The 24,296-nt window shown below is 42.3% G+C and overlaps 1 protein-coding gene across 1 annotated transcript in view; it reads left to right on the forward strand.

The window, feature by feature from the left end:
- EML4 (EMAP like 4) overlaps positions 1-24,296 on the forward strand; it is a 244,447-nt gene that overhangs the window by 126,529 nt on the left and 93,622 nt on the right. Inside the window, exons 2-3 of the mRNA XM_074989602.1 lie at positions 597-779; positions 17,154-17,283. Of these exons, the coding sequence (XP_074845703.1) occupies positions 597-779; positions 17,154-17,283 (313 nt within the window). The remainder of the gene's footprint in view (positions 1-596; positions 780-17,153; positions 17,284-24,296) is intronic.

Below are 24,296 nucleotides of genomic sequence, written 5' to 3' on the forward strand. Positions count from 1 at the left end.
CCATTTCCTGCAGCTTTCTTTGGCCACCAATGGCAAACTGGGAGCTATAGGACTCCATGCGTGAGGATGCTCAAGAAAACAAACAGTCTAGTGGCCTACCAGCAGCTAACCCTGACAAACCATATCTAGTCTGCAGACCAGACACCCCATCCCTTGTTTATGGGCCTTAATATTCTCCATATGTTGGTTATGCTTATGGTCCCGTAGTTATCCAGTACCATTTTTATTCAAATGTTTTCAATATCCTATAACCAAATAGGAATAAGGGGATTTTGATGTCTGTGGGGTGCTTTCTCAAAGGACCCCGTGTAGAGGAGCAGCATGCGATTGAAAGCAACACTTTTGACGTGCCGCGGCTGCTGCTATGCTAATGAGGTGCTGCCTATTCATTGCATAACCCATTAGCGTATCCTAAAGTGTCTCATTAGTATCCCCCTTTCAAAAGGGGGTTGCTAGTGTAGACGTAGCCTTTGGGTGAACAAGATTGCAGTATACATTTTACAACTCTTCTCTGTGTTTTTAATTTTAATTTAGCTTTTTATTTTGAAAAATAAATAAATAAATTCCCTCCTTCTTTCACCTCCATTCCCGAACAGATGATAGCATCTCTGCTGCGAGCACATCTGATGTCCAGGACCGTCTTTCAGCTCTAGAGTTTAGAGTGCAGCAACAAGAAGATGAAATCACTGTGCTAAAAGCTGCCCTGGCTGATGTTTTGAGACGTCTTGCGATCTCTGAAGACCATGTGGCCTCTGTGAGAAAATTAACACCAAGTAAAGGTAATGATGTGTAGTGTTTACTGTATGTTGACTGGAGTGTTTTGGATTTGATAGATTCTAGTTTTTCATTTTGGAATATTAACAGTTGTAATTTTCTACATTTGAATTATCTGTTGTCTTAAATATGAAAGCTGGTGGTCATAAAATGACTTTCAGTGATTTTTCAGCCAGGTCTTTTTTTTATAGCATAGAGATCTGAAAACTGAAACTGTCTTTTGCCCTTTGCACTAGAGTAGTGGTTCCCTACCTTTTCAGGTACATGGCACACTTCAATGAGCCAAACAATTCCATGGCACGCCCACTTTTTTCAGCTGAATCGATTGCTCATATATGTCACATTTACTTACATTTGCTGTAGTTGCAGTCTTATTAGAGAGGTTTGAAACATAGTAGTGCATACAGCAAGCTAAACAAGGATCAAACGCATTAATGTTTAAAATCTACCATGGAATACACCATTTTAAGACTGTGAGCACAGATACATTTTCAACATCTGCTCAGTGCCACGATGGGATGTTGAGTAAACAAGAAACAACAGAAAGCAGGCTTTCCTCTGCCAGCCCATTGGAGCAAGGACACAGCATTTAAACCACCAGCCAGCTACAACAGGCTCCTGCCCTCATTCCATCTCCCTTACCACAGCAGGGGGTGGGCTACGGGCTGGGAAGCAGCCTTTCAGCTGCCTTCCAGTGTGAATGGGTCCTGCAGGGTCAACATTTCCCTTTATTGTGGCTCTCCAAAGAGTCTCCTGGGGGGTGAAATTGATGAACCTGGCAGCAGCTGGGACTCAGGAAGCCTTGCTGCTTGAGTCCCATTTGGCATAGGGTCCCACACTGGCTCTGCTAAGAACCACAATAAGGGAAAATTGATGAAATTTCATAGCATACTTGGAGAGTTCTTTATAGCACACCAGTGTACCACAGCACACTGGCTGAAAACCATTGCTCTAGAGAATCAGCGTTAAGAACACCTTGAACATGGAAGCTGTTCATATTCTGTCAAGTTTGTAGTTCCAAATTAAACATTCTAATGTTTCTTTCAAACATTTGCAACTGAACATAGACTTTCAAACCTTAACAGTTTTGAAATGCTACTATGCAGAAGAAAAATACTGCTTTCCCTTTATTTTTTAGTAGTTTACATTTAACACAGTATCATGCTGTATTTGTTTTTTTATTTGTTTCTGTTGCTGCCTGATTGTATACTTCCAGTTCCAAATGAGGCATTGTAATTCAGAGATTCTGCTGTACTTATATTTACGTGATAGTTTTGTGAACTTCACTTATTCCTTGTAAAAACACAACTATCTACTTGGACAATAGTATACTTTACATGAAGATTGTTTAACATGGATCCTGATGTTTGGATGCAGACTGGTAGCTCTCTAAACACAAAGCAAGATTCTTCTTAAATATCAGCTGAGGACAAAGCTGGTCAACTGAAGCTTCTTACTAGAAGCTGCCCTTAAAAAATAAAAAAAAAAAGAGTTCCAGTTTATGTTCAACTATCAAGGAAAAGACAAGGTGAAGGAAATATTAAAGAAGGAATTATTTTTTAAAAATAAATACATATATTTATACAGAAATTTTTCACCATCCTTTTGTTCCTTTCCTTGAAAATTGCCATCTAATCACTATTATCAAATGTTTGAGGTTTCCTTAACATTTTTATATGTACTTTCTTCATGTTCTGTGTTTATATGTTGTGGAAGAAAGAGGGCCCAAAACATAAGCCTTTGTATCAGAGGCCTGGGATAAAGTAGTGGTCAAAACATTACTGCTATAAAACAAAGTAAATTATGAGGAAGAAACACTCATTCTGAAGATCTGATAGGGACAAAACACAGATGCAAAAACATTCCAGAACACCCCGTACCAAGAAGGGTCCATTCCCTAATGATAACAGGACTATACACTGATCACTTTTAAAGATATGGTCAAAATGATACTGTGATGGATAGGAACATACAAGGTGATGAGTACTGGCATTGCCTGTGTCAGAGGACCACATGTATCTTGTTTGTGCTAATACATCAAATGAAGTTTGAGAGGGAGTGCCTTTGGCCAGCCTTTGAGGCAGTAGCAAGTCCCATCGCTGATTGAGCTGCATCCTTGTTTATGGGCATAGAAGTACTAGTGGTCTGCTAGATCCTGTAGGGTACTAGTACCGTGCTTTGTTGACGATATAGCTGGCTGGGTGCCTTAGTAACTTAGATTTTGTGCGTCATTGAGCAATGTGCTCAAAGTCTGTACTACCACCTGTCTGTGCAGAGCTAGGACAGCATACAGGGAAAACACACAGCTGAGTATCTGTCAACTGTTATATTGAAAAATGTGATAAACAAGGCAGACATATTTTGTGCTATTCTGCACAGTATGTAAGAATTACAGCTACACTGAAAAGTTAGCAGAAATGATTGAATCATTTCTTAGAGTCTTCCAGTTGTCAGAATTACAGAAGCAGGTAGAATTCTGTGTATATTCCCATCAAACTGTCTACCCAAATTATTTGCCTTTAATTGAATTATACATCCATTCCCCACTGTTGTTGTACTTTTAAAATCAGTATTGTCGTACCAGTAAAGTGGAGTAACACAGTGGTGATTCAAAGCATGTATATACACATATATTTGTTTAAAATATGAAAACTGAAAAATACTGATATTTCATAATGGCTTTAAATGCAGAATAGAAGAGAGATGGCAATTGCTTATTTCATGTCCCCGTGCCAGAAGGAAGAAAGTGTTGACACTTAATTGGCATTGACTCTGTATCCTGCTATTCTGTCTTAATTTGCTGAATGTTAGGCAGTTGTCATCTATGCTTTTAAATTCAGCTTTGTTTTATATGACATTGATCATGCCTCATCAGGATTCAAACTTCCTTGTCTAATATTTTGAATAAACAAAGAACTAGCAAGTGTTTTAGATAAGTACAATAAGTCTGTGTTGCAAGCTGCTCATTATCGTAGAAAAGTGATGCTTTCAAATGCAAAATCATGGACAGAAATGCATACTTAGGCACATAATTTTTGTACTTGGATGGTTAAAGTACTTATATAAGTGGCTAAGTGGCTTGGTTTTGGAGGTGCTAGGTACCCATGGGCTCCACTAAAGTCAGAGAAAGCTGTAGATGGCCCAGCATCTTTGAAAGTCAGGAGTGAAATTTGGTGCCTAGTGAAGTCAGTGGCAACACTCCCATTAATTTCAGTGGGGTCAGGATTTCATCCCAGGTCACTTAAGGAAAAAAAGCAAAGATGCTTAAATTACAAATTATAAATTATATATATTCATTCAGTTCTGAAACACCTAACCCAGTCTTTTCCAACACAGAACATCTAGATTTTATAGTTTGCAAAAATGATTGAATCTGATTTTTAGAAATGTGAGTTATATTGTCTTACTTACTTTACATAAGAAATGGGTCTGTATGCAGGTATACTCCATATACTGAACAGTGTACCTGAATGACACTGGGAAATAAAATGCAGTCTCCCCCAGCTCAAACAACTGTTAAACTTGTCTGTGTTATCTGACAATTATTGTGGTATTTTTAAAGTGGTTATATGCAAATGTGTTAAAGAGCCTTTCACTCATCAACTTTTTTCACTGAAATAACAGACCAAACAAAATTATTATTCAAATGCTAGACTTAAAAGTTTTAAGATACACACTGTTGCTTTGAGTCATGCTCATCTTTGGCTGTATATAAATAAATTAGAGGCCAAATGTCCAAACTAATGAGCACCCCCAAATTTTACTGTAATCACTGTCGGAAGTGACTTTGTATGGCTCCATTCTTAAAGTATTTACAGTACAGATTTAACAATAATTTCTATTATTGTTAAGCTGAATTTCATTCATTTTAGAGGGGGGAAGAGAATACCTCATAAAAGCTTTTAACTTTGCTGCTATATAGCTGGGTAAGTGCATATTACATAACATTTAATTCTATATTAGCACTGAAGTGTTATACTATTTACTATTTGTATTATTGCTTCTTATTTTTATACATAGTGCCAACAATGTGGTAGAAACTGTCCATAAAGGTACTTAGTCACTCCCCCCTGCCTCAAAGAGCTCACAGTCTCTATTTGGAATCTAAAGTCGTGATTAGTTTTACCATAGAATGGCTATTTTAAATTACACAGCTTTTCCTCAAATCCTATAGATCCTCAAAGAGAGACATAACTGGGGAAGGTTGAGTGACATGAACAGGAAAACTGAAAGCTAATATAACAACTTAGGCACTGACTCCCACTGCCAAGGTTTTCAGTGCTTAGACACACACAACTTGAAAACATGTTCATTTTACTCGATCTGGGATTTAGAATTTTTTGAGACACATTTAACACTAAAATCCAAACTTGTTAAGGTTTCTGTTTTATGAAGTTACTTTGAGTACTATGACTGCAGTCTTCAAGTCAAATGAGTGCTGAGAAGGGGTGGGCATGGGTGTGTATATTTATTTATACCTAAATTATAAACAGTTGATTTCTCCCCCTTTTTGCTAGGAAGATACATTTTGGTGCTATCATTATTCCCTTTGTAATGGTCTCACATTCATTCTCTGTTCTGTCTACCAAGACAACGGATGGACTTTGTTCCCTGGGGAAATGTCTGGACTGTTTTACTCAGTAACTGTGAAATTTTGCACAGTGTAGAGTGTCCATAAAGCTAGATCCTCTGCTTCTGCCCTAATTTAGCTGTATTTTAAGGTCTTAAGTAAGATGTAGGGCCATGAAGAGTCCTCTGGGCAGGGTGAATTTCACTCAGTGAAATCTGCTTGCAGTTGTTACCAATTAAACCTCTTCAGAGAGAGGTTTTTGAATCTCGGTGGCTGAATAATAACATAGGAATGTCTAATTCTGACTCGAGCCTTGGGAATTTGTTTACACCTGTTCATGCAGTTACAGAAATAGTGGAAAAAAAGTTTGAGGTATTATTTAAAATTGTATATAAATATGTATACACAATATAAAATAGCTAACATTAATGAGTTATAACTAATTGGTGTGTTTTCTTTATTTTATAAGCAAAAGGACCCTTCTGTGTTGAAGTACCTGCGAGATACACAAGTAAAGAGTATTGCAACTGTTGCATTAGTTTCACTATTGATGACTGGATATTTTTATCATGACACTAGAGATATATAAAATATTATAGAGTGGCAGAAAAGAGATGTTTAGTAACATATTGCCACCAGCATTTTGTGCCAGTCTAAATTTCAGGAATTACCTTTGGACCAGTATTAGTTAATCCATTCAAAGTTAATATTTGGAATTAACATTCCAAAGATGAATATATAATAATAAAATATTGATTATATATATTTTAAATGTTTCTCTTAGTAGAGCAGTTAATTTATTTTCCAGTTGTGTAATAAGCCTGTAAAATTAAGTTTAACTAACTACCAGCATATCTTTAACAAGAGTGCATAATAATATGATTTACACTGGATAAGACCAATCTTCCCAGAACCCTTCAAAATTTACTTTATAAAAGTCATTTAGTATGTGATCCGGCTTTTGCACTGGACATTCTTGCTTACTTGCTGCTGAGACATCTTCCAGAATTGCTATACATTTCCCTGAGGTAGCTCAGCAGTATCTTTCAAAGAGATACTTTCCACAATGTGAAGAGTCTGTGGTGAGCTGACAAAATCAGGTAGACAGAGGCAAATATAAATGACACTTTTTGGTATTCACTCCCACCCCATCTCCCTGTTCAAGCAGATGATATCCAAACTTGGTTGGACAGAAGATCTATAGGATCTTTTGCAGTCTGCTTCAGGATCCTTCAAACTGCTTCAGAAACTGATTTGTCCAAGCTGGATGTCTCTTTGGATGGAACTAATCTTATTTTACCTTTCTTATCCTTCTGTTTCTTCTTGACTAGCATCTAAATCAGCTGTGGATGCTAGCTAGGAACTTTCATAACTTCCCAGTGTTTGTGATATTTTTCTTGTCTGCACTTTTCATCATAATCTTATTGTTATAGTTCAGACTTTCAGGGGAAATCCTCTCAGTAATTTAATAGATTTCTACAAACATAGCAGAAGGGGTGAGTGAGTGAGTGAGTTAGCTCAGTAGGAACTATTTTGTCTGTCTAGTGTTCTCTCAACAGCAGTCAGATCCTCTAGGGGTTGGAGGGAGGTGGAAGTTTAGATGAGAGCTATACGGTGATCTTGTTTTCTCTCCGCAGTTCTTCCTGTCGTATGATTGGGCTAAGCCAGAGGGACAGTTTCTTAATAGTCCGTCTGAGAAAGTATAAGGATCAGGGACCACTGTGTGAGAGAATAATATCTCCATTTGGGGAAAACAAATCAGCAATCATGTAGCAGTTTAAAGACTAACAAAATGATGTATTGGGTGATAAGCTTTTGTGGGACCGACCCACTCCAAGGTATTCCTGCCTCTGTATCTTCTACCAGGAAGTGTTCATAGTCTATGGACATGTGAAGTGCGTCTGTTCCATGAAAGCTTATCACCCAATAAGTCTTTTGTTAGTCATTAAAATGATACATGACTACTGGTTTTTTTTGTTAGAATACAGACTAACCCGGCTACCTCTCTGTTACTATTCTCCATTTGAAGAATACAAGGATACCAATAAGAGAGTTTTATGTCTTACTAGTCATCTGGCAAAGCAGAAGGAAGGTATTCCTTCCTCTGTATCTTCTACCAGGAAGTGCTTATAGTCTATGGACATGGGAAATTCTTTCAAAATAAAAACAGAAGAAGGTTGTTATAATATCTCTCCATGCCTCCACAAACTATGCAAAGAGATGCAGAAAGGCAAATAAATCCAAGGAGGGTATCACATATTATTGGAACCACTCTAATTCAGAGAAGAATTAGCCTCTGCCCAAATACAGGCGTCCCTCTAGGTCAGCACATAGATGTTCCCTTCTGCAGTCTTAATGCTTTTACTTGATAGCTTATTTGTAGCTGGTAAACTGTTCATCTACTCTTTTTGATTATGTATTTAGATGACACTATTCTCTCACTCATATCTGTAGGGCTACAGGTTTAGGATATTGATGTTCGGCGGAGGGAGGGGTATGACGGGCAGCTTCAATAGTTCTGTAAGTGCCATCTCTGTCGTGCGAAGTTCTTTCCTTTTGACAGCCTTGAAGTGTTGGTGCCACATGCCTCTTTACTTGATTACACCAGTTGACACTTATAGATGTGCCAAAAAAAGATTACCTGAATGTTGGAGGAAAGGGAAAACATAGAGTAGTCTGGTGCTTGTGGCTGCCAGTGAGACAGACTGTATCACAGTTGGTGCCTGGGACGCTCTTCGGGTGTCAAAATATATGTAATATGAGAATGCAGCTTGTAGGCACTATGTGTGAATGCAATTCTGTGACATACAGTGACATTAGTAAAGCAGCTCAGTCTCATCATACTAATGATGGACAAGATGCATGTGGTTCCTGTTTCAAGAAGTTGCTATCCAGTTGAAATTACATGTAATTTTCTTCTTCTGTCATGCCTGCTTCTTGAGGTGAAAATGAGATTTTGCACATTTTAAATCTCCAGAAGGACCACGATGAACAAAATATGAGAATGCGAGAAGAGAAATTTACATCAAGTGGCTGCTACACAAAGTCAGTTAATGAAGAGCCATACATTGCCTCTGTGAAGGGCTAATTGTCAGAAGATGGAAATGCCTTATGTGTGAGTGTTCAGGCCAGTGTTGGCAAAGGCGTGTATTACACTTTGCACAAAGACATGTAGGACAAGCCAGTGGCAGTGTGTGTGACAATGTACATTTTTCTTTTATGGATTTTCTGCAGTAGGAGTCTGAAGATTTCCTACGTGATTTGGTATGCACTAGTGCAGGGGGTCCTCAAACATCATTGTACCAAGGCTCACTTCTGATAACAAAAATCACTATGTGACCATAGGAGGGGCATTGAAGCCTGAGCCTGCCCAAGCCTCTCCACCTCACGTAGGGGGACCAAAGCCCTCTAATTGAGTCCCGCCACCCAGGTCTGAAGCCTTCAGGCCCTTGGCCCCAGAAAGTCTGTCCGCTTTAGCAGGCCTATTAAAATCCCAGACCTTGGTTTTAGAACCCTACAATCATGTGTATGTCACCCCTGCCCCCAATACATAATAAACCTAAAGCAAAATCTTATTTCATTGCAGTAATTTGAGCAGAAGATGTAAGATATGGTTTCTCACTTGATCTTCTATTTCATTTCAGTGATACCAAAAAGGAAGAGTAGTGTGGCCAAAAATGTTAGGTTTTTTACTCCATTTTAAAATGCCATCTTTTAAGAGCACCTAGGAACCTTTATGGAAAAAAACGTTAAATATCTTTTACTTGTATTTTTAAGTCAAGCTCAACACATGCTAATGCGCACAATTGTAGATTCTAGTGTAGACACTACAGGACTTGCTTTACTACTACTTCAAGTGTAGGCCTACTCTGCAGATTGGAAGAAGCTCTGAGCTATGAATTTCTGTAGCAGTGAGGGTCTGAGGAGATGCATAATTTAAGCTGGGGTAGGGAGCCTTTTTTGGCTGAGGGGCCCCTGGCCTGTAGACAAATCAGTCAAGGGCCACACAAATGAGAGGTACACCAAAAAGCAAACAAAACCCCCACAACACCTCATTGATGTGGTCTGATTATGGGCTATTGGGTCTGGGCGGGAGGGAGGGGGCAGAAGTGGGCTGAGAATGGCTGATCTGGACCAAAGGGGTGCAGGAGCAGGCTGAAGGTGGAAGGGGTAGAAGGGGTGAGAGGTCTGGGAGGGAGGAGCAGGAGCAGGGTGTGAGTGGGGAGTCCAGGTGGGAGAGAGGGTGCAGGAAAGGGATGGGATGGGGTGCAGAAGTGGTTGAGGGGCATGGGTCTAAGCGATTACTTCATGCGGCTTACCTGCTCCCACCCAACACATGTAGCTCTGCTCTCCTTCCCTGTGATCTCAGAGGCCAATCAGAACAGCAGTATTAAGCCTCCAGGCCATTCTGATGAGGCTGCTGCTGGCCCCTTCCCTTCCCCTGGCTGGGGGAACAGCAGCAAGTGTCAGTGGAGCCTGGAGCCATTTCCTGTCCCTGCCACTCCCAGCCAAGCCTGCAGTCTGGATTGGGACCGCAGCTTACTTGATCTGGTCCACCAGGCTCAGGGCTCCAAAGTCTCCATGCTTCTGCAGGCCAGATGCTATGGATGGGAGCCCCAAGCCTTGCGGTCCAGATCCAGACAAGCCATGATTCAGCTGGGGGTTCCCTGTTTTAAGGAATCTTACTATTACATGTCCTTATCAAGGCCAGCCCCTACAAGCTTGCATGTATATCACTTGGCCACATAGGTAGTCCTGTTGAAGACTGTGGGCTGTATGCTCATGTTACATACATTTTGTCACTGTGAAATCTTAATGTCTTTCCCTTGCAGAGGTTGTTATGCCATCTTCTCTGTTTATGTTAAGATTATTTCTTCTCCTTACTTCCTTTTTAATTTTTCTGTTCTCTCTCGATTCTTCTTTCATTTTTCCATCTCCTTTAACTCCTTCTTGTTTTATTACTCATAATTAGTTTGGATTCTCCTCTTTCCCTCCTTCCCTTTACTTTGCATTCTTTTTAAGACTTTAATGTCAACTAATGAATGTTTAACTAGCTCTTGTCTGAAGAGCTTATTTTTACATCTCGTGTACGTATCAGTTCTATAATTATTAGGTAATACTGTGTGCACTTTCAGCTATACTTATAAGGAAAAATAACTAGGTTACTTGGAAAGGTGTGGTAGCATTATGTGTGTGTGTTTTCAGTGTAAAGAACAATGTGCTGTCTCGGAATATATGTACCTATCAAGTAGTCTTAAATTCATCAAACCTTTATTTCAGTTTGCACAGGTGAGTGAAGATCATAATAAACAGCGTGTAACCATTTTTGAGAGGTAACAGGCCTACAGTTCTAAAATCCTGTGAGATATAGTTGGAAGTAAAAGCTACCATTTTATCAAAAAACACACATTTTCAAAAGTTACTACTGTCACATGTCACTTGTCTGGATTTCCCGCCAGTGTAGCTAATAAAAAGCTATTTTCTTTTTTTTTCCTGATTATTTGGTGTGAGAGCTTTTAGGCTTGTCATGGTCTTCTTTGTGTAATCTTGCTTATCTTTCATTCGCACACTTGTGTTCTTGACAGATTTTAATGACAGGTCTCTTATGAAGTCAGATATTATTGTATGAAAATTATCAGAATGTAGATAGGATCCATTATCCATTAAAGACGTTTTTACTACTTTGATCTTACTGTTGGGCTTTAATTCTGGTCACCACACACTGTATCTCATTTTACAGTTCGCTTGCATCTGGCTCATGTTCCAAGCCAAAAGATAAAGCTGAGTGCTATTCAGTCTGAAAAATTTCAGACTATTTATGTGAGTAGTTAACATACAACATGATACTGGCAGACACATATAATTTGGATTTTGAGCACTTCATCATTTTAGTCTGTTGAATTCTATCGTGGATTTGTGTTATCTCTGCAACTTCATTATAATACTCTACTCTGATGAATTTGAGTCCACTTTGGCTGCTATGAAAGGATATTATTACAGTGGAAGATGAAAAGAGTCTAAGGGTATTTATGAAATTTAGAGTTTTATGATGAGTGTAGATTTCCAGTAGCCAAAACTCATCATTGAAGCTCGAGGGCTGTGAACCAGTGGATTGGCTCTGTTTGAGTGCTCCAGCTAGCATCAGAAATGTTCTGATCCATCCTCTGATCTCCATGGAGAGCCAGTTTATAAATTCATTTATTCAGGGACTGCAGGTAGGTTAGGAATTAGCCCCCCTTCTGTGTTTTGTTTTAAAATGTAAATATATTTCTGTTTTTCAGATTAGATTTTTTTAAAATTAGTTACTATATAAATTTAAAAAAACTAAGGTTTTTTTTAGTTCTTTAAAAAAAGAATGGAAGCCCAATTAATGAATGCGGAGGTGGAGGAGTGTGAAATATTTATAACATTGTGCAAAACAACTTGGAAATTGAAGGTTTTAACATTTTCTTACAAACTAAAAATTCACCCATTTTTCCTCAAGACATTTTAAGGTACACTTTTCTTTAGAAAATAGAGGCTACTTTTACAGCAGGGATGCCTTCATTCCAGAAGCATACTGAAATTTATATTTTTGATTCAAAAGTGGCCATTTACAATGAGAACAATTTGCAAGTTACCAACTTACATTAAACTAAATTAAGCAACCTCTTTTACTGCAGCCTGCGCAACACACAGTTTTCCCTAAAACTTGATGATGTGATTGATACTTGGAATGTGTCCAAGTATTTCTTATATCACTTCTGAATTCCTTATTGCTGTGGGGCTATTTTAAAAAACAATATCTGCTCCAGTTTTAGTGAAAATCAGTTGTTACCTTGATTTAATTAATACAGTGCAAGTCCCTGTCAAAACGAAATTAAACCTTAAATCAGGAGGTGTGCTGTGAATAATCTTAGCACATTGGTGAGCATTATTCAAATAATAATGTAAAAGAAAATCCTTTCATTTTAAATTAAGTTACCACAATCTACTTTACAGATGAAATTTAAAACCCTTTTAATGCGGCCAATATTGAATGGGTGAGAGCAGCTTTTAGCTAGGGAAGAGCTGGGTATGAGTGATTTCCGATTTTATTCATGGATTAAAAAAAAAAGCAGTCATGTAGCACTTTAAAGACTAACAAAATAATTTATTAGGTGATGAGCTTTTGTGGGACAGACCCACTTCTTCAAATCTGAAGATTTGAAATGAGATTTGAAGAAGTGGGTCTGTCCCACAAAAGCTCAACACCTAATAAATTATTTTGTTAGTCTTTAAAGTGCTTCATGACTGCTTTTTTGTTTTCTGAAGATACAAACTAACATGGCTACCTCTCTGTCACTATTCTTGGTTAAGATTTTATTATTTGTTGTCAGACTAAGACACATTATCTTAAAACAGAAAGTTCTTTGTAGATGTAATATCATGAGCCCTGCGTTGCTAGTAGCATTCTCTCCCTATGGAGGAGAAGGTAGTACATGTTTTCCTTCTGATTATGTGCCTATGTCAGATGTTTCTTATTTGAAATATGGTTCATCTGAGCACTTTACCCTCAGCTTGTCCACTGAGTCTTTTGTGTCGATCAGAGAATTCAGAGTTGTGACACTTTATGTCCTCCCATTCACATTTCTGCATAATTGCCTCAGTGGCAGCCTGAGATGTATTGATAATTACCATTTACAGAAAGACAGAGAAGGGTCAGCTACAGTTCAAGGACAAATCAGGAGACTTGACATATTGTACCTCTTTGGAGAAGATAATTTACTTAGTCATTGAAAATAAAACAAGCTCATTTATGTGCTGGTATTACTCAAGATACTTTCCAGCTCGTGATGATTTTATGACTTTGCTGATCTCTATGTCATGAAAATGCATTTATGACATTATTAAAATATCATTTATTTTAAAATTAGACTCTTTATTAAAAAATTAAATCAAACCTGCCCACAAAAGTAGCCTCTCGGGTGAAGCTACCTGACAAGAACTAAGCTTGTTTGATTTGTTGGGGGCTGGAGGAGGGAGGGGAGAAAAGAAAATCAAAATGGTTTCTTATATTCTTCCACTTTTCTTCCACTCTTCCCAGGCTTTTTCAGACTGCTTTTATTGTCCTTTACACCTTCTGTCAGCTTTCAGTAGTACTGTAACTTTGGAGCAACCTGCTAATCAATGTTATACCAACCCCTTATTCCCAATCTACACAAAATAATTCTGCCCTAGCTAGACACACACCATGGAAAATTTCAATGCAGACAATTATTTTGGCAGCCTTATAAGCTACTGAAACCACAGTCTTATAATGTGAAGTGTTGAACTATTTTAATAGACAATGCTGTTTGCCCTTTCCATTATAAAGACCTCACAGCAATGTAAGTTGGTCTGCATTGTTCCACTCTGTAGAGCCCTGCAAATCTGCAGATATCTGCTTTATAGTCATGGGTATCTGCCTCCACAGAGATGGATTTGGATATACACAACTCATTGTTGCAGATAAAGATTTTATGTCTAAAAACCTGAAGATTTGTGGATATCTGTGGATAATTTTTTTGCAGCTGCAGATGTGCATATGGGTACAAATTTTGTATCCATGCAGAGCTCCATCATTCTGTTTATAATGGCCTAGGACTTCATGCCTTGTGGTTGCTACAGTTCACTTGTAACACTACCTTGTGTGTGCTAATGGCATTATGAAGTAATCATACAGTTATCTTTTGGCCAACATCCTCTTCTTGGGCCAGAGTCTGAGTAATTCAATTTTACACTTGATAGAAGTCAAGCCTCTTCAAGATAGTAAGTGCTAAAATAGCTGTCTTGGCCTGGAAACCCCGCTCTGAACAAGAAGGTTTTTGTAGCTGTAAATACTATGATATGCACCGCTTGTGTGCTCCTTACCTCACCTCTTGTGCATGTCAGGGATTTTTATCCCTCGGGCATTATCGTACCCGTGGGCCAGAGGAAACAAGCCTTTGACCATTAAACATCAGTGCAGGTACAGGTAGAATCTAAAGATATATAGGCTGCCATTTAGCAGCCCCCTGCAACGGTCACTCTGTGTCAGTTGGTTTCCCTGGTAACTTGAACTCATGAATAATTCATGATCATGGATTTGAATTCCGGGCACCTGATTGGGCACAGGTGGGCAGTTTCTGGAAACTTCCCGGCCCGGAGGACCTGTTTGAAAACAGGTGTTTAGAATTTTCATATGATGATTACCTCATGAATCATGTATGAACTCTCTCTATATAAGTCAGGCTGGTCCTGGCATTCAGGCCCCTTGGGTACTGCAGGCAAGGATTCTGCTGACCCTACACGGGAAAGCATGGCCAACAGGCGTCCACTGATCCTGAGGCCACGCGCAAAGCCGAAGAAGAGCTGAATCACAACCGCACCTGCGGTACAGAGCTGAAATCACTGCAGCACCTGCCTTTGGGCGGTGCTGAAACTGATCTAAATCACTGCCGCACCTGCCATACTTAGCAGCGCTGGCCATCTCTAACAGGAGCTTGTGCCGCCTTGCGGCCCGAAGCGGCGTCATTGCGCCAGTGCGCCCCACCACACACTAGCTCACGCTTGCATCAAGGAGCGGCAAGCAGACCCTTCGGCCAGGCCGCCGGGTGGCAAACTGGCCCCCCACCTCGGTCAGCGCAACCAGGGGTCTGCCAACACCACCGTCGTCGCTCCGGTCTTAACATCGCCCAAGCCGCTCTATACACCGAGACAACCTACCTGACACGTCACTACTGGATTGGACTCACACACCGGACTGGACATCAACTTACCTGATTGTAACTATTACCAAACAAGACACGTAAACCTACCTTACCATATCCAAACTTCTTAATATATACCCACCTGGGACACCGGGACCCTCTGTGAGGGAGCGGGGGGTTGGTCCCCCCTGACGGGGGAGGGGAAGTACCTGGGGGCCTGACCCCTAAGGCCGGGCCTGAAAGCCCAGGCTGGGATACTATTTTCAATTCTCTAGAAGCACATTTAATTAATAATTTTGTTAATAATTATTAGGTACACATTTCTTTAATAATTAGTATTAATAGTAATCATTAGGTTCCTAGTTATCGTAATTGTCCTTTTAAAATAAGGTGAAGGTTTAACCTCCCTTATCCCTTTTTACCTACCCACCTCTATTAAAATAAATTGCAGGAAAAGGCACTGCCTCCCTGCTTCCCCTAGTTGTCCATCTTCCCTTAGTGACCTGAGGAAGAGCGTAAGCCATCCAGGTACACTCAGTTGAACCTACAAGGGAGTACCGGGGGGCCCCCCAGAAGAGGGACAGCCCTGACCGGCTCTCAGGTATCAACCCCTTGGGTTGGGCTAGCAACCCGACCCCGCGCAGACATGGGGCCTAGCACCCCCACCCCGGCCTTGGAAGGAGACAGCGGGGATTTTTAAAACCCTTTAACCCTTGTTCCTAATCCCATCCGCCCTTTTTATTCCCATTCAAATAGTCAATTATTTGCTTTGCGGATCAATAAAACAAATTCAAGAACTACAATACAGGAAACATAATGGATACTGTTTTAACTGTAAGTTATGGATATTATTAGTAGTGTTTAGTTAAGTTTGCCCTTTAGCACTGTTACTTATTATAGTTTGATCTTGTTGTGTTGCTTAATAAAATTTTAGTTACTTTGTTTCAACTTTAACCGTTGTCCTGGTTTCGCTGTCTCTGCCAGCCACTTCTTTCCAGGAGGCCTTAGCGGGGACCAGAGCGTACCGGGATGGCACTCTCCTGTCTTGGGGTTGAAGCAGGGTTCTGGTTCGGGTCCTGGGATCTGTGCACAGGAGGTTCATGCACCTCCTTATTCAGGGACTCATTTAAATATTTAAACACCTGTCCGCCAAGAGAGTCCCATCAGTGCACAAAGCAGGAAGCCCCATCAAAGGTGTGTTGCGCATCCTCCCCTTGTACACAGTTCACTACAAGAGAAAACCTTCTCAACTGCCCCTGGAGGGTAGGGTAGGGGATAATTTTTCCCAGCTAAATGTACATTTCATTTGCATGTAATGTCTTGTATTTTGGCAATGACATGCTCTTTCTCTGGATCACTCATACTTTTTATCCTTAAACGCTTTATGAAGAGATAGCAATGATGAAAGACCCTGCCAGGTGCAGTTATGGCAAATGTGATAATTTAAGATACTTCACCTTTTTGCACCACGGATGCACAAGGAACGTGTGTTCCTGTTGCTTTCATAACTAAAACTAATCTTGTGGCAAGTGAAGCTTAGGGTGATTCTGTGCCAGAGTATTATATTATAACCTGCCATTTGACTGCAACATACCATTTTAGTTACTTCCACTTTGCAAATAAAATTGTAACTCTGTGTAATGTTTCAATTTTTGAATTCTGCCTTAGAATGCCCCTATGTACAAACATCCTTAGTTCTGGACATTAATGAGCTAGTTCATTAGCCAGATGTGTTTGTAGATGTATTTTTTTAATGTTGTCTTGTCAGTTAAACATTTTCTGTAACTTAAACAAATTGTTCAACTATTAGAACATCTTTTTGTTTTAAAATCTTGGTTTATTGTTTGGGTGTGAGTGTTTTACAACAATAAATCTCCATCCATACACTTGCCCACCTATCCATGCACTTGATGGTGATCATACCGTATATATCACATATGCATTGTTATTCCAGTGTGCTTTTTTTAAAAGTCTTAAAAGGTTTCAGAGAGCAATTTTTGGATTGATAAATAAATTCTTTGTCTTGAAAGCCAACCCTACCTGTTATGGTTCTTAATTTGAATGTCACATGGATGTTTTGAAAGTTACTATAAAATTTCTTGTCCTCAAATTCCTTATAGGTCAACCAGGCCTCCGAGAAGCTATTTCTATGTCCTGTATAACAAATGGAAGTTCAGGAAGCAGAAAAACAAGCCATGGTGCCTCTGTGTCAGTTGCCAGAAAAGAAACCCTCTCATCTGCTGCTAAAAGGTATTTACTTCTTAACAAGTTAAATTATACAAAGCCATGATAGGGCAGTCCCTTTCTGAATTAATTTTGAAGTACTTTTAAATATAAAATTAAAGACTAAGATTTAAGCTCATCGCCTACGATTAGAAGTCATTACAGCTGGGCGCATAGAAAGGGGATCACAAATGGAGAACTCTTTGGTTTTCAGAGCACAGCACATGAAATTAAATTGTCACTAAAAGAGAAAAAAACAAATTATTGAAGGGATCTTTGTTCCAAAATTGAAATGAGCTACTTGGACAGACATTCATGCTTTTTAGCAAGCACCTGAATTTTTTTTTTTTTTGTCTTTTTAAGGACATAACAAATGTGACATCATGTTCTTGAATGAAAATAGCAGATGATACCAAAATGAACAGTACTAAATGAATTAACTGAATTGAGGATTTAAATTTTCATCTTTTTTCAAAATCTCAAAACTAAGTGTGAAAATCCGTTGTTTATAACTTTATATAATATATCTCAAGCTTAAAAGATTTGTTATTGCAGGATTTTACAATACAAACTGGTAAAAATAACATAGCTTCAATTTGCAGTTTACCTAAAACTTAATATATATTTACTTTATATAGATATTTGGTGGTTTCAGAAGCCAGCAAAATGTTTTCTTATTTATTGTTTACTTCTGGGACTTTTAACCAGTCGTTTTCAGCATCTGAGAGCCATTTTTTTTTCTGTTCCTGTTTGTTTGAAAGAATAAAAGAAAAAGCTGTTACAGATAAAGCTATGGGACACAGCACATGTAAATGTTTTACCATCTGTTAAATTATATTTATGAAAAGTTGTCAGTCTCTGTAGAGCACTGTGCTGACTTCAGGGGATAATTTATCATTAAGTGTGGATTTAAATACTGTGCTATACGATTAAGGAGAGAAACACTACATTTTTGTGTTTAGAGATGTTGCTTGTAAACCTAGGCCATTTGTCTTACCTTCTGTTTTTAATTAGCACAACAATTAAACAAGGATAGTGAAGCAGAAAATGTTTAAAGCTCTTTTGAGTACAGTAAGTAGAATTAATTTGCTTTTCTTCCTATTCTCAGATAAGTAGTGTTTTGTATTTTGAGTGTCTGACTTCCCCAATCTTACAATGAATTATAACTGAATGTTGTACATCACTGTCTATTGGGAAGTCAGGCACTGTAAAAGAGATAGTCACTTGGGAAGGTGTATGTGTATATATATATATATATATATATATGAGGTAGCACTTCCCCATAATTTTGTCTTGAAAGTTTTGAGTTTCTGTGCCTGCCCTCTCTTTTATACCTCCTTCTAGCTCATCCTTTCTCCCCCCACCCCACTCAAAACAAAATTCAAAAACGAGTGAAGAGACTAGCCGGATGCCAAACTTATGGGAAGAAGGCAGGCGGATGACTGGACAGCTGGCCGGAAAGAAGGAAGGAAATGAGCTTTTTAGAAGAATCAGAGAATATCAGACCCAAGATCTTATGGAGGAGAGACTCACTCCTGAATCTCTTCCTTTTAATCATTCTCTAACCCAGCATCAGGAATTTCAAGATTCCTTGCTGTTGTGGCAGGGGAAAGTTGCAGTATATGCCTTCCCTTTGTTCTGCTATGCCAATGCATGAATGGAGGCAGCTTTTGCTTGTTCCTTTGCCTCCCTTTTTCCTTAGGCTTGGTGTGACAGTTCCCAGAGCAATCAGGACTTTGTGTATAATCTTGTGTCAGAAGCATCACTATGTTAGTCTGTAGCTTCAGAAATAACATATGTGAATCATACATTATTATAATATAATATAATTAATATTATATAATAGTAGTATGATAATATCTAATTACAGCCCCTGTCTCGACCACAGGGAAGACTTGCTTATGCTTAACTAGACAATATCTCTGACACCACCAGTCTAAGTAATCTCTTCTGAAGTAGGCCAGCCTTTATTTTCCCTTGCAGGTTAACAATAGGTGTACCCAGTCCACTCTGAAGTGGCCTGTACTATCCAGCCCCTTATCTATGGAATACTCAGAGAAATACCAGGTCTTCTGTTCCCTAGGGAACAGTGTACACACAACTTAAGATCAATTGACAGTCCCCAGATATATTCACAGTGAAAACAAGTTTGTCGTCAGTTTCAAGAGATAGTGAGTCAGGATAATGGAAACAAAAAAGTTAAATATAAAATAAATCATGTCATGCTTTCTAGAAACTAAACAGACTAACCTCCTGTCAGTGTTATCTCACTGTGAGTCCTTTGCAACATCTTCCACCAAGGCCTTTTTCTTCTGAGGTGCAGGATAAAGGGATGTCATTTTGCCATTTGCTTATAGCCCCAAGTGAATTGTCTGCACTCTGAGTCAGGATAACCCCACAGCTTATTTTCCTGTATTTTTCCGCTCAGGTTAATTTCTGATTCCCCTGGTGACTGTGTATAGTCGTTGTGTCAACTTACAATGTTTATTTTACATGGAAGCCAGAGCAGGTGAACAAACACCTTTAGACTAATAGAAGACCTGTTTTAAAAACCTATTTAATTTTAACGTTACAATTTTGACTTTAAAACAGGGTTTAGCATACATACGTAATATTTACATAGTATCTGTACGTTCATTTCATGATCACATAAGTGATCCAGCAGGTTCCTGACTTTCATTTATGACCTCAGATGACTTTTGCCAAAAGTGTTCTGACATTTCCCCAGGAGGCAAAATGCCTCTCTTGACAGAAAATAAGAGTGGAAACTCTGGGGGGCCTTCTGTGGACAGAACAGTCCTCCATGGGACTTCCAGCTGCCCTGGGAGACACCTGTTCAACAGCAATCACAGCTCTATGTTCCCTGCCTCCAGCCAGTCTTAAACTCTCAGGAAACCCTGAAAACCCCATGACAGGAAGCTGACAGCATACAAGCAGCCCAGCAGCAGGCTGCTTTTCACCACACTGCAGAGCCACTTCTGTCAGCTGCCCCTACTGAGATGGCAGAGAGCCAGCCACAGCGCAATTCCCCAGGCCAGTCCACGGACCAGTTGGAGGGGTCCCAGGAGCCCCTCCAGGGCACAAAATGCTAGGCCCTGTCATGGACCGGACCCAAGCTCCAGGACCTCCTCAGCCTCTGGGCCAAGGAGGCAATACTCTTGGACCCCTCCTCCAAAAGTCGTGATACCCCAGCATACACACAGCTGGCCACCACCCTGGTGGCCTGGGGACACTCCACCTGCACTGTGGAACAGATGCAGGCCAAGGTTAGGGATCTCCAGCAGGAGTACATGCAGACCAAGGATGCTGGCTGGAGGTCAAGTAGAGGATCCCCCACTTGCCTCTGTTACAATGAGCTCCACCCCCTCCTGAGGGGTGAAGATGCCTCCCCTTCAACCGCACCAATGGACACTGCAGAGGACCTCCCCCACCACAACCACCGGAGACAGAGAAGGAGGAGGAGCACCCTGAGGCCTAACTGAAGCCAGAGGCAGACATGGGGTCCAAGGCCAGCAAGGGCACACTCATGATTGCCCTGGACTCAGGCCCCTCAAGTCAGGCCATCTCCAAGGCCTCCTTGGACCCTCTGGTGAGCACCTGTGCATCACACACCCCAGGACGTGGGGGGTGGGCGCAGAAGGAGTGTGCAGCAAGGCTCAGCAGGCCAGCTTGGGTGCAACATCGTGCTGCAGTCCCAGCATGTGCAACCATGTGCAAGGCAGAATATCCCACCCGGACCCAGCAGGCAGCCCCTGGATATGGGTGCCAGCCTGCTGCCAGCCTCATGGGAGGCCAGATGAGCCCCAGGGGATGGGGGACCTGCCAGCTCTTGTCACAGCAGCAAGTCAACCAGCCACACAAGCCGTCCTGACCCCAGACACACCACCAAGGAGTGCACCTGGCTCACCCACCACCCATGTGGGTACCCATCTGTGGCCAGACACCCACTCAACCTCTAGCCTGTTGAGCAGGAGGGCAGCGGGGCCCACAGTGGTCAACCTGGTCCCCAAAGCACTGTGGGCCTCCCTGTGCGGCAGGTCCCATTGTGCAGCCCACACATGTCTGTGCTCCTGGGACATCCCCATCCCTTGGCCCAGGATGTGGTGGCTGCTGCTCACGGTGGAGGTGCAGGGCCTGAGTGACTGTGTTGTGTGAATGACTCATCATCTCTCCTGTTTGTCTTCCTTACAGCTGCACCATCTGAGGGCTAGGACAGCCCGACCCAGGACTGGAACCAGCACAAGCCGGCACCCCACCACAGTGAGGGTGGGCCTGCTGCTGGAGAGGCCATCAACAGGGGAATGATGACCTCCAGAGGGCCTACACGCTGCCCTTTGGAGGGTCACCAACAACCTGGAGTGGCAACTGCAGGAAGAGTGAGAGTGGTGGACAGACACCTTGGACCAACTGAAGTACTTCTTAGACACCATCATGGCCCTGGCAGAACCAGTTGGCCGAGACGCCATTGGCTGCTGCCCCCCAACCCTGCCCCCCACTGCCCTCACTCCCTGGCCATCCCCCAAGGTGTGATGGACCTTGTGTGGTGGGTGATGGCTATGGCCACACTCCCTGGCTCCCCCTGCCATTCCCACCCCTCTAGGCCCCCCCCCACTATGCGCACTCCCCTTGACGGCCAGCCGCTCCAGCTCCTCCTGCCAACCCCAACCTCGCTGCAGCCCCACCACTGCTGTACCTCCCCATGTTATTAGCTCCAACCCAGTCCTGACAGGGACCCTGAACCCACAGCTGTAGGGGATCCCAAGGCTGCATCCCTCTTTACTGGGGAGGGGTTAGGAGGTGAAGGGGTGACAAGAGGGATTGCGGTAGGGATGGACTAGAGCTGCAGGCCCAAGGCCCTTCCGGGGGTGTCCTTGAATGGGTCTTTGGGAGCCATGGGAGAAGCTCTCCCTCAGGGCTTTGCACATCTGCTGCCCACCCCGATGGGCCTGGCAGATCAGAGCCGCACCTCGCTGTTTATAGCTCCCCACGTTGGAAGGAAGGCTTCTCCCTTATCCCTCCACAGCATGCAGCCACTACTTGAGGGATGTTGTGCTGAAGGCACACTCAGGCTGCATCTGTGCCCAGATGTGTCAGGCATTAAACAGTTCCTGTCTTGGGTTCAGCTGCTCTACGTAGGGCTTCATGAGCAAGGACTTGTAGAGCATTGGCAGCATCCCCCACCATGCACAACAGCATGTTCACATCCCCAACTGCCAGCTCTCAGTGGGGGACGTAGTTGCCCACTTCCATCTTCCGGCATAGGCTGGAGTTCCAAAACACCCACCGTTGTGTGCTCCAGCCCAAACACTCGAGATAGACATCAAGGAACTTTCCACGGTGGTTGACCCAGGGCCTCCAGCACAAGAGAGTAATACCCCTTCCAGCTGATGAACCTGGCCGTGCTCTGGTCCAGAGCACGGATGGGGATGTGGGTCCCGTTGATTGCCCCAAAGCAGTTGGAGAATGCCAGGATGGTGAATACGGCCACTGTACACATCTGTGAGATGGGTGACTATTTGCAGCAGGAGCATATTGATGGCCATCACAACCTGCAAAGTGGGGGGACTGAATGCACATATGAGGAACTTAGGAAGGGAGCCCCAGGAGACTCTCCTGCCCCCCCTCCCATTCTCCTTTCCCACTTGAGATCTCCAGGAGCCCCTCTCCCCCAGTGAAGCTACCACCCTGGCAGTGGGTCTGTGTGAGGGTGGGGTGGCATGGTCTTCTGGAGATGGGGCTTTCCAGCACCCCTCAAACCCCAACCCTGGTCCACAAAGGTCCCTCTGTGCAGGACCTGCAGCCCGAGAGTGCCTTACCTGCATGAGGATGGCCCCAGTGTTGGACTTTACCATGCTGAACTGGTTCCCAATGGAGTGGTAGCTGTTGGAGGTAGCGAGCTTCCGTAGGGTGATGGCAACCCGCTTCTCCAGAGGGATAGCAGGCTGCGGCTGGGTGTCCTGTATCAAGAGGGCAGGGGCGAGCCAAGCACAGAGGTCCAAAAAGGTGTCCTTCCATATGCGGAAATTCTGGAGTCACTGCTGGTCATCCCACTGCCCCATGATGGGCCGGTCACACCATTCAGAACTGGTTTTGTACCTCCAGACCCACCTCTGCACGTGAGGAGGCAAGTGCAGGTGGGCCCATGTGGAAGCCATGGCGGGCTCATCACCCCAGAGGAAGGGGAGGGTGGCTGTGATGAGGTGCAGCAGAAGCTGCAGCACCTGTGTGTGTGGCTCATGCAATTCTCCCAGGGGCTGGTCTGGCACCATGGCTAGCTGGAAAGCGCAAAGTCTCTCTCAGCAAGTGTGTAAGCCCTGCACAAGCTATGCTGTACCTTTTGGAGGTAGGCAAGCCTCAGCATGGGCAGAAAACATGCGTGGGAGAGGGAGGGATCTGTTTAAGGGCATGCCTCACCAGAGCTCTCAGAAGGGCTTGCTGGCCATGCGACCCTGTCTGACGGTGTTCCAGGGTCTCCTCTGTCAAGAGAGAGGCCGGGCAGTCTGGCTGCTTTCTGTCGACAGAGCAGATTGCTCTTTCGATCAGCTTTCATGTGTGGCCACAATCTGTCGAGAGAAGTTTTGTCAGAAGAGAGCTTCCAACAGTAACTGCTGTCAAGAGATCACTGCAGTGTAGATGTAGCCATAGACTGAAGTGCTTGGGAGTGTCCTTGATATGTCTATGGAGGAACATGCTGACAGGGAGGAACATTCTTCCTCAATGCCACCAACCTTCAGTTCCCTCCTAGGAGACATCTTCCTCATGTCTTACAATGTTCCTTGCATTGTGTGGGGTGCCAACAGAGGGAGACAACCGCTCTCTCTTCTTTATGGCTTATTTTAGCAACCCAAAACCAAAAGTCCTTTCTTCAGTCACTTACAGGGTGCATCTACACTACCCGGCTACTTCGAAGTAGCTGGCACAATGTCGAAATAGTATGCATCGCGTCTACACGTGCCGTGCGATATTTTGACGTTGAAATTGACGTTAGGCAGCGAGACGTCGAAATCGCTACTCCTGTCCAAAGATGGGAACAGTGCCCT

The sequence above is a fragment of the Carettochelys insculpta genome, chromosome 3 (assembly GCF_033958435.1).
Source record: "Carettochelys insculpta isolate YL-2023 chromosome 3, ASM3395843v1, whole genome shotgun sequence".
Taxonomy (NCBI): domain Eukaryota; kingdom Metazoa; phylum Chordata; order Testudines; family Carettochelyidae; genus Carettochelys; species Carettochelys insculpta.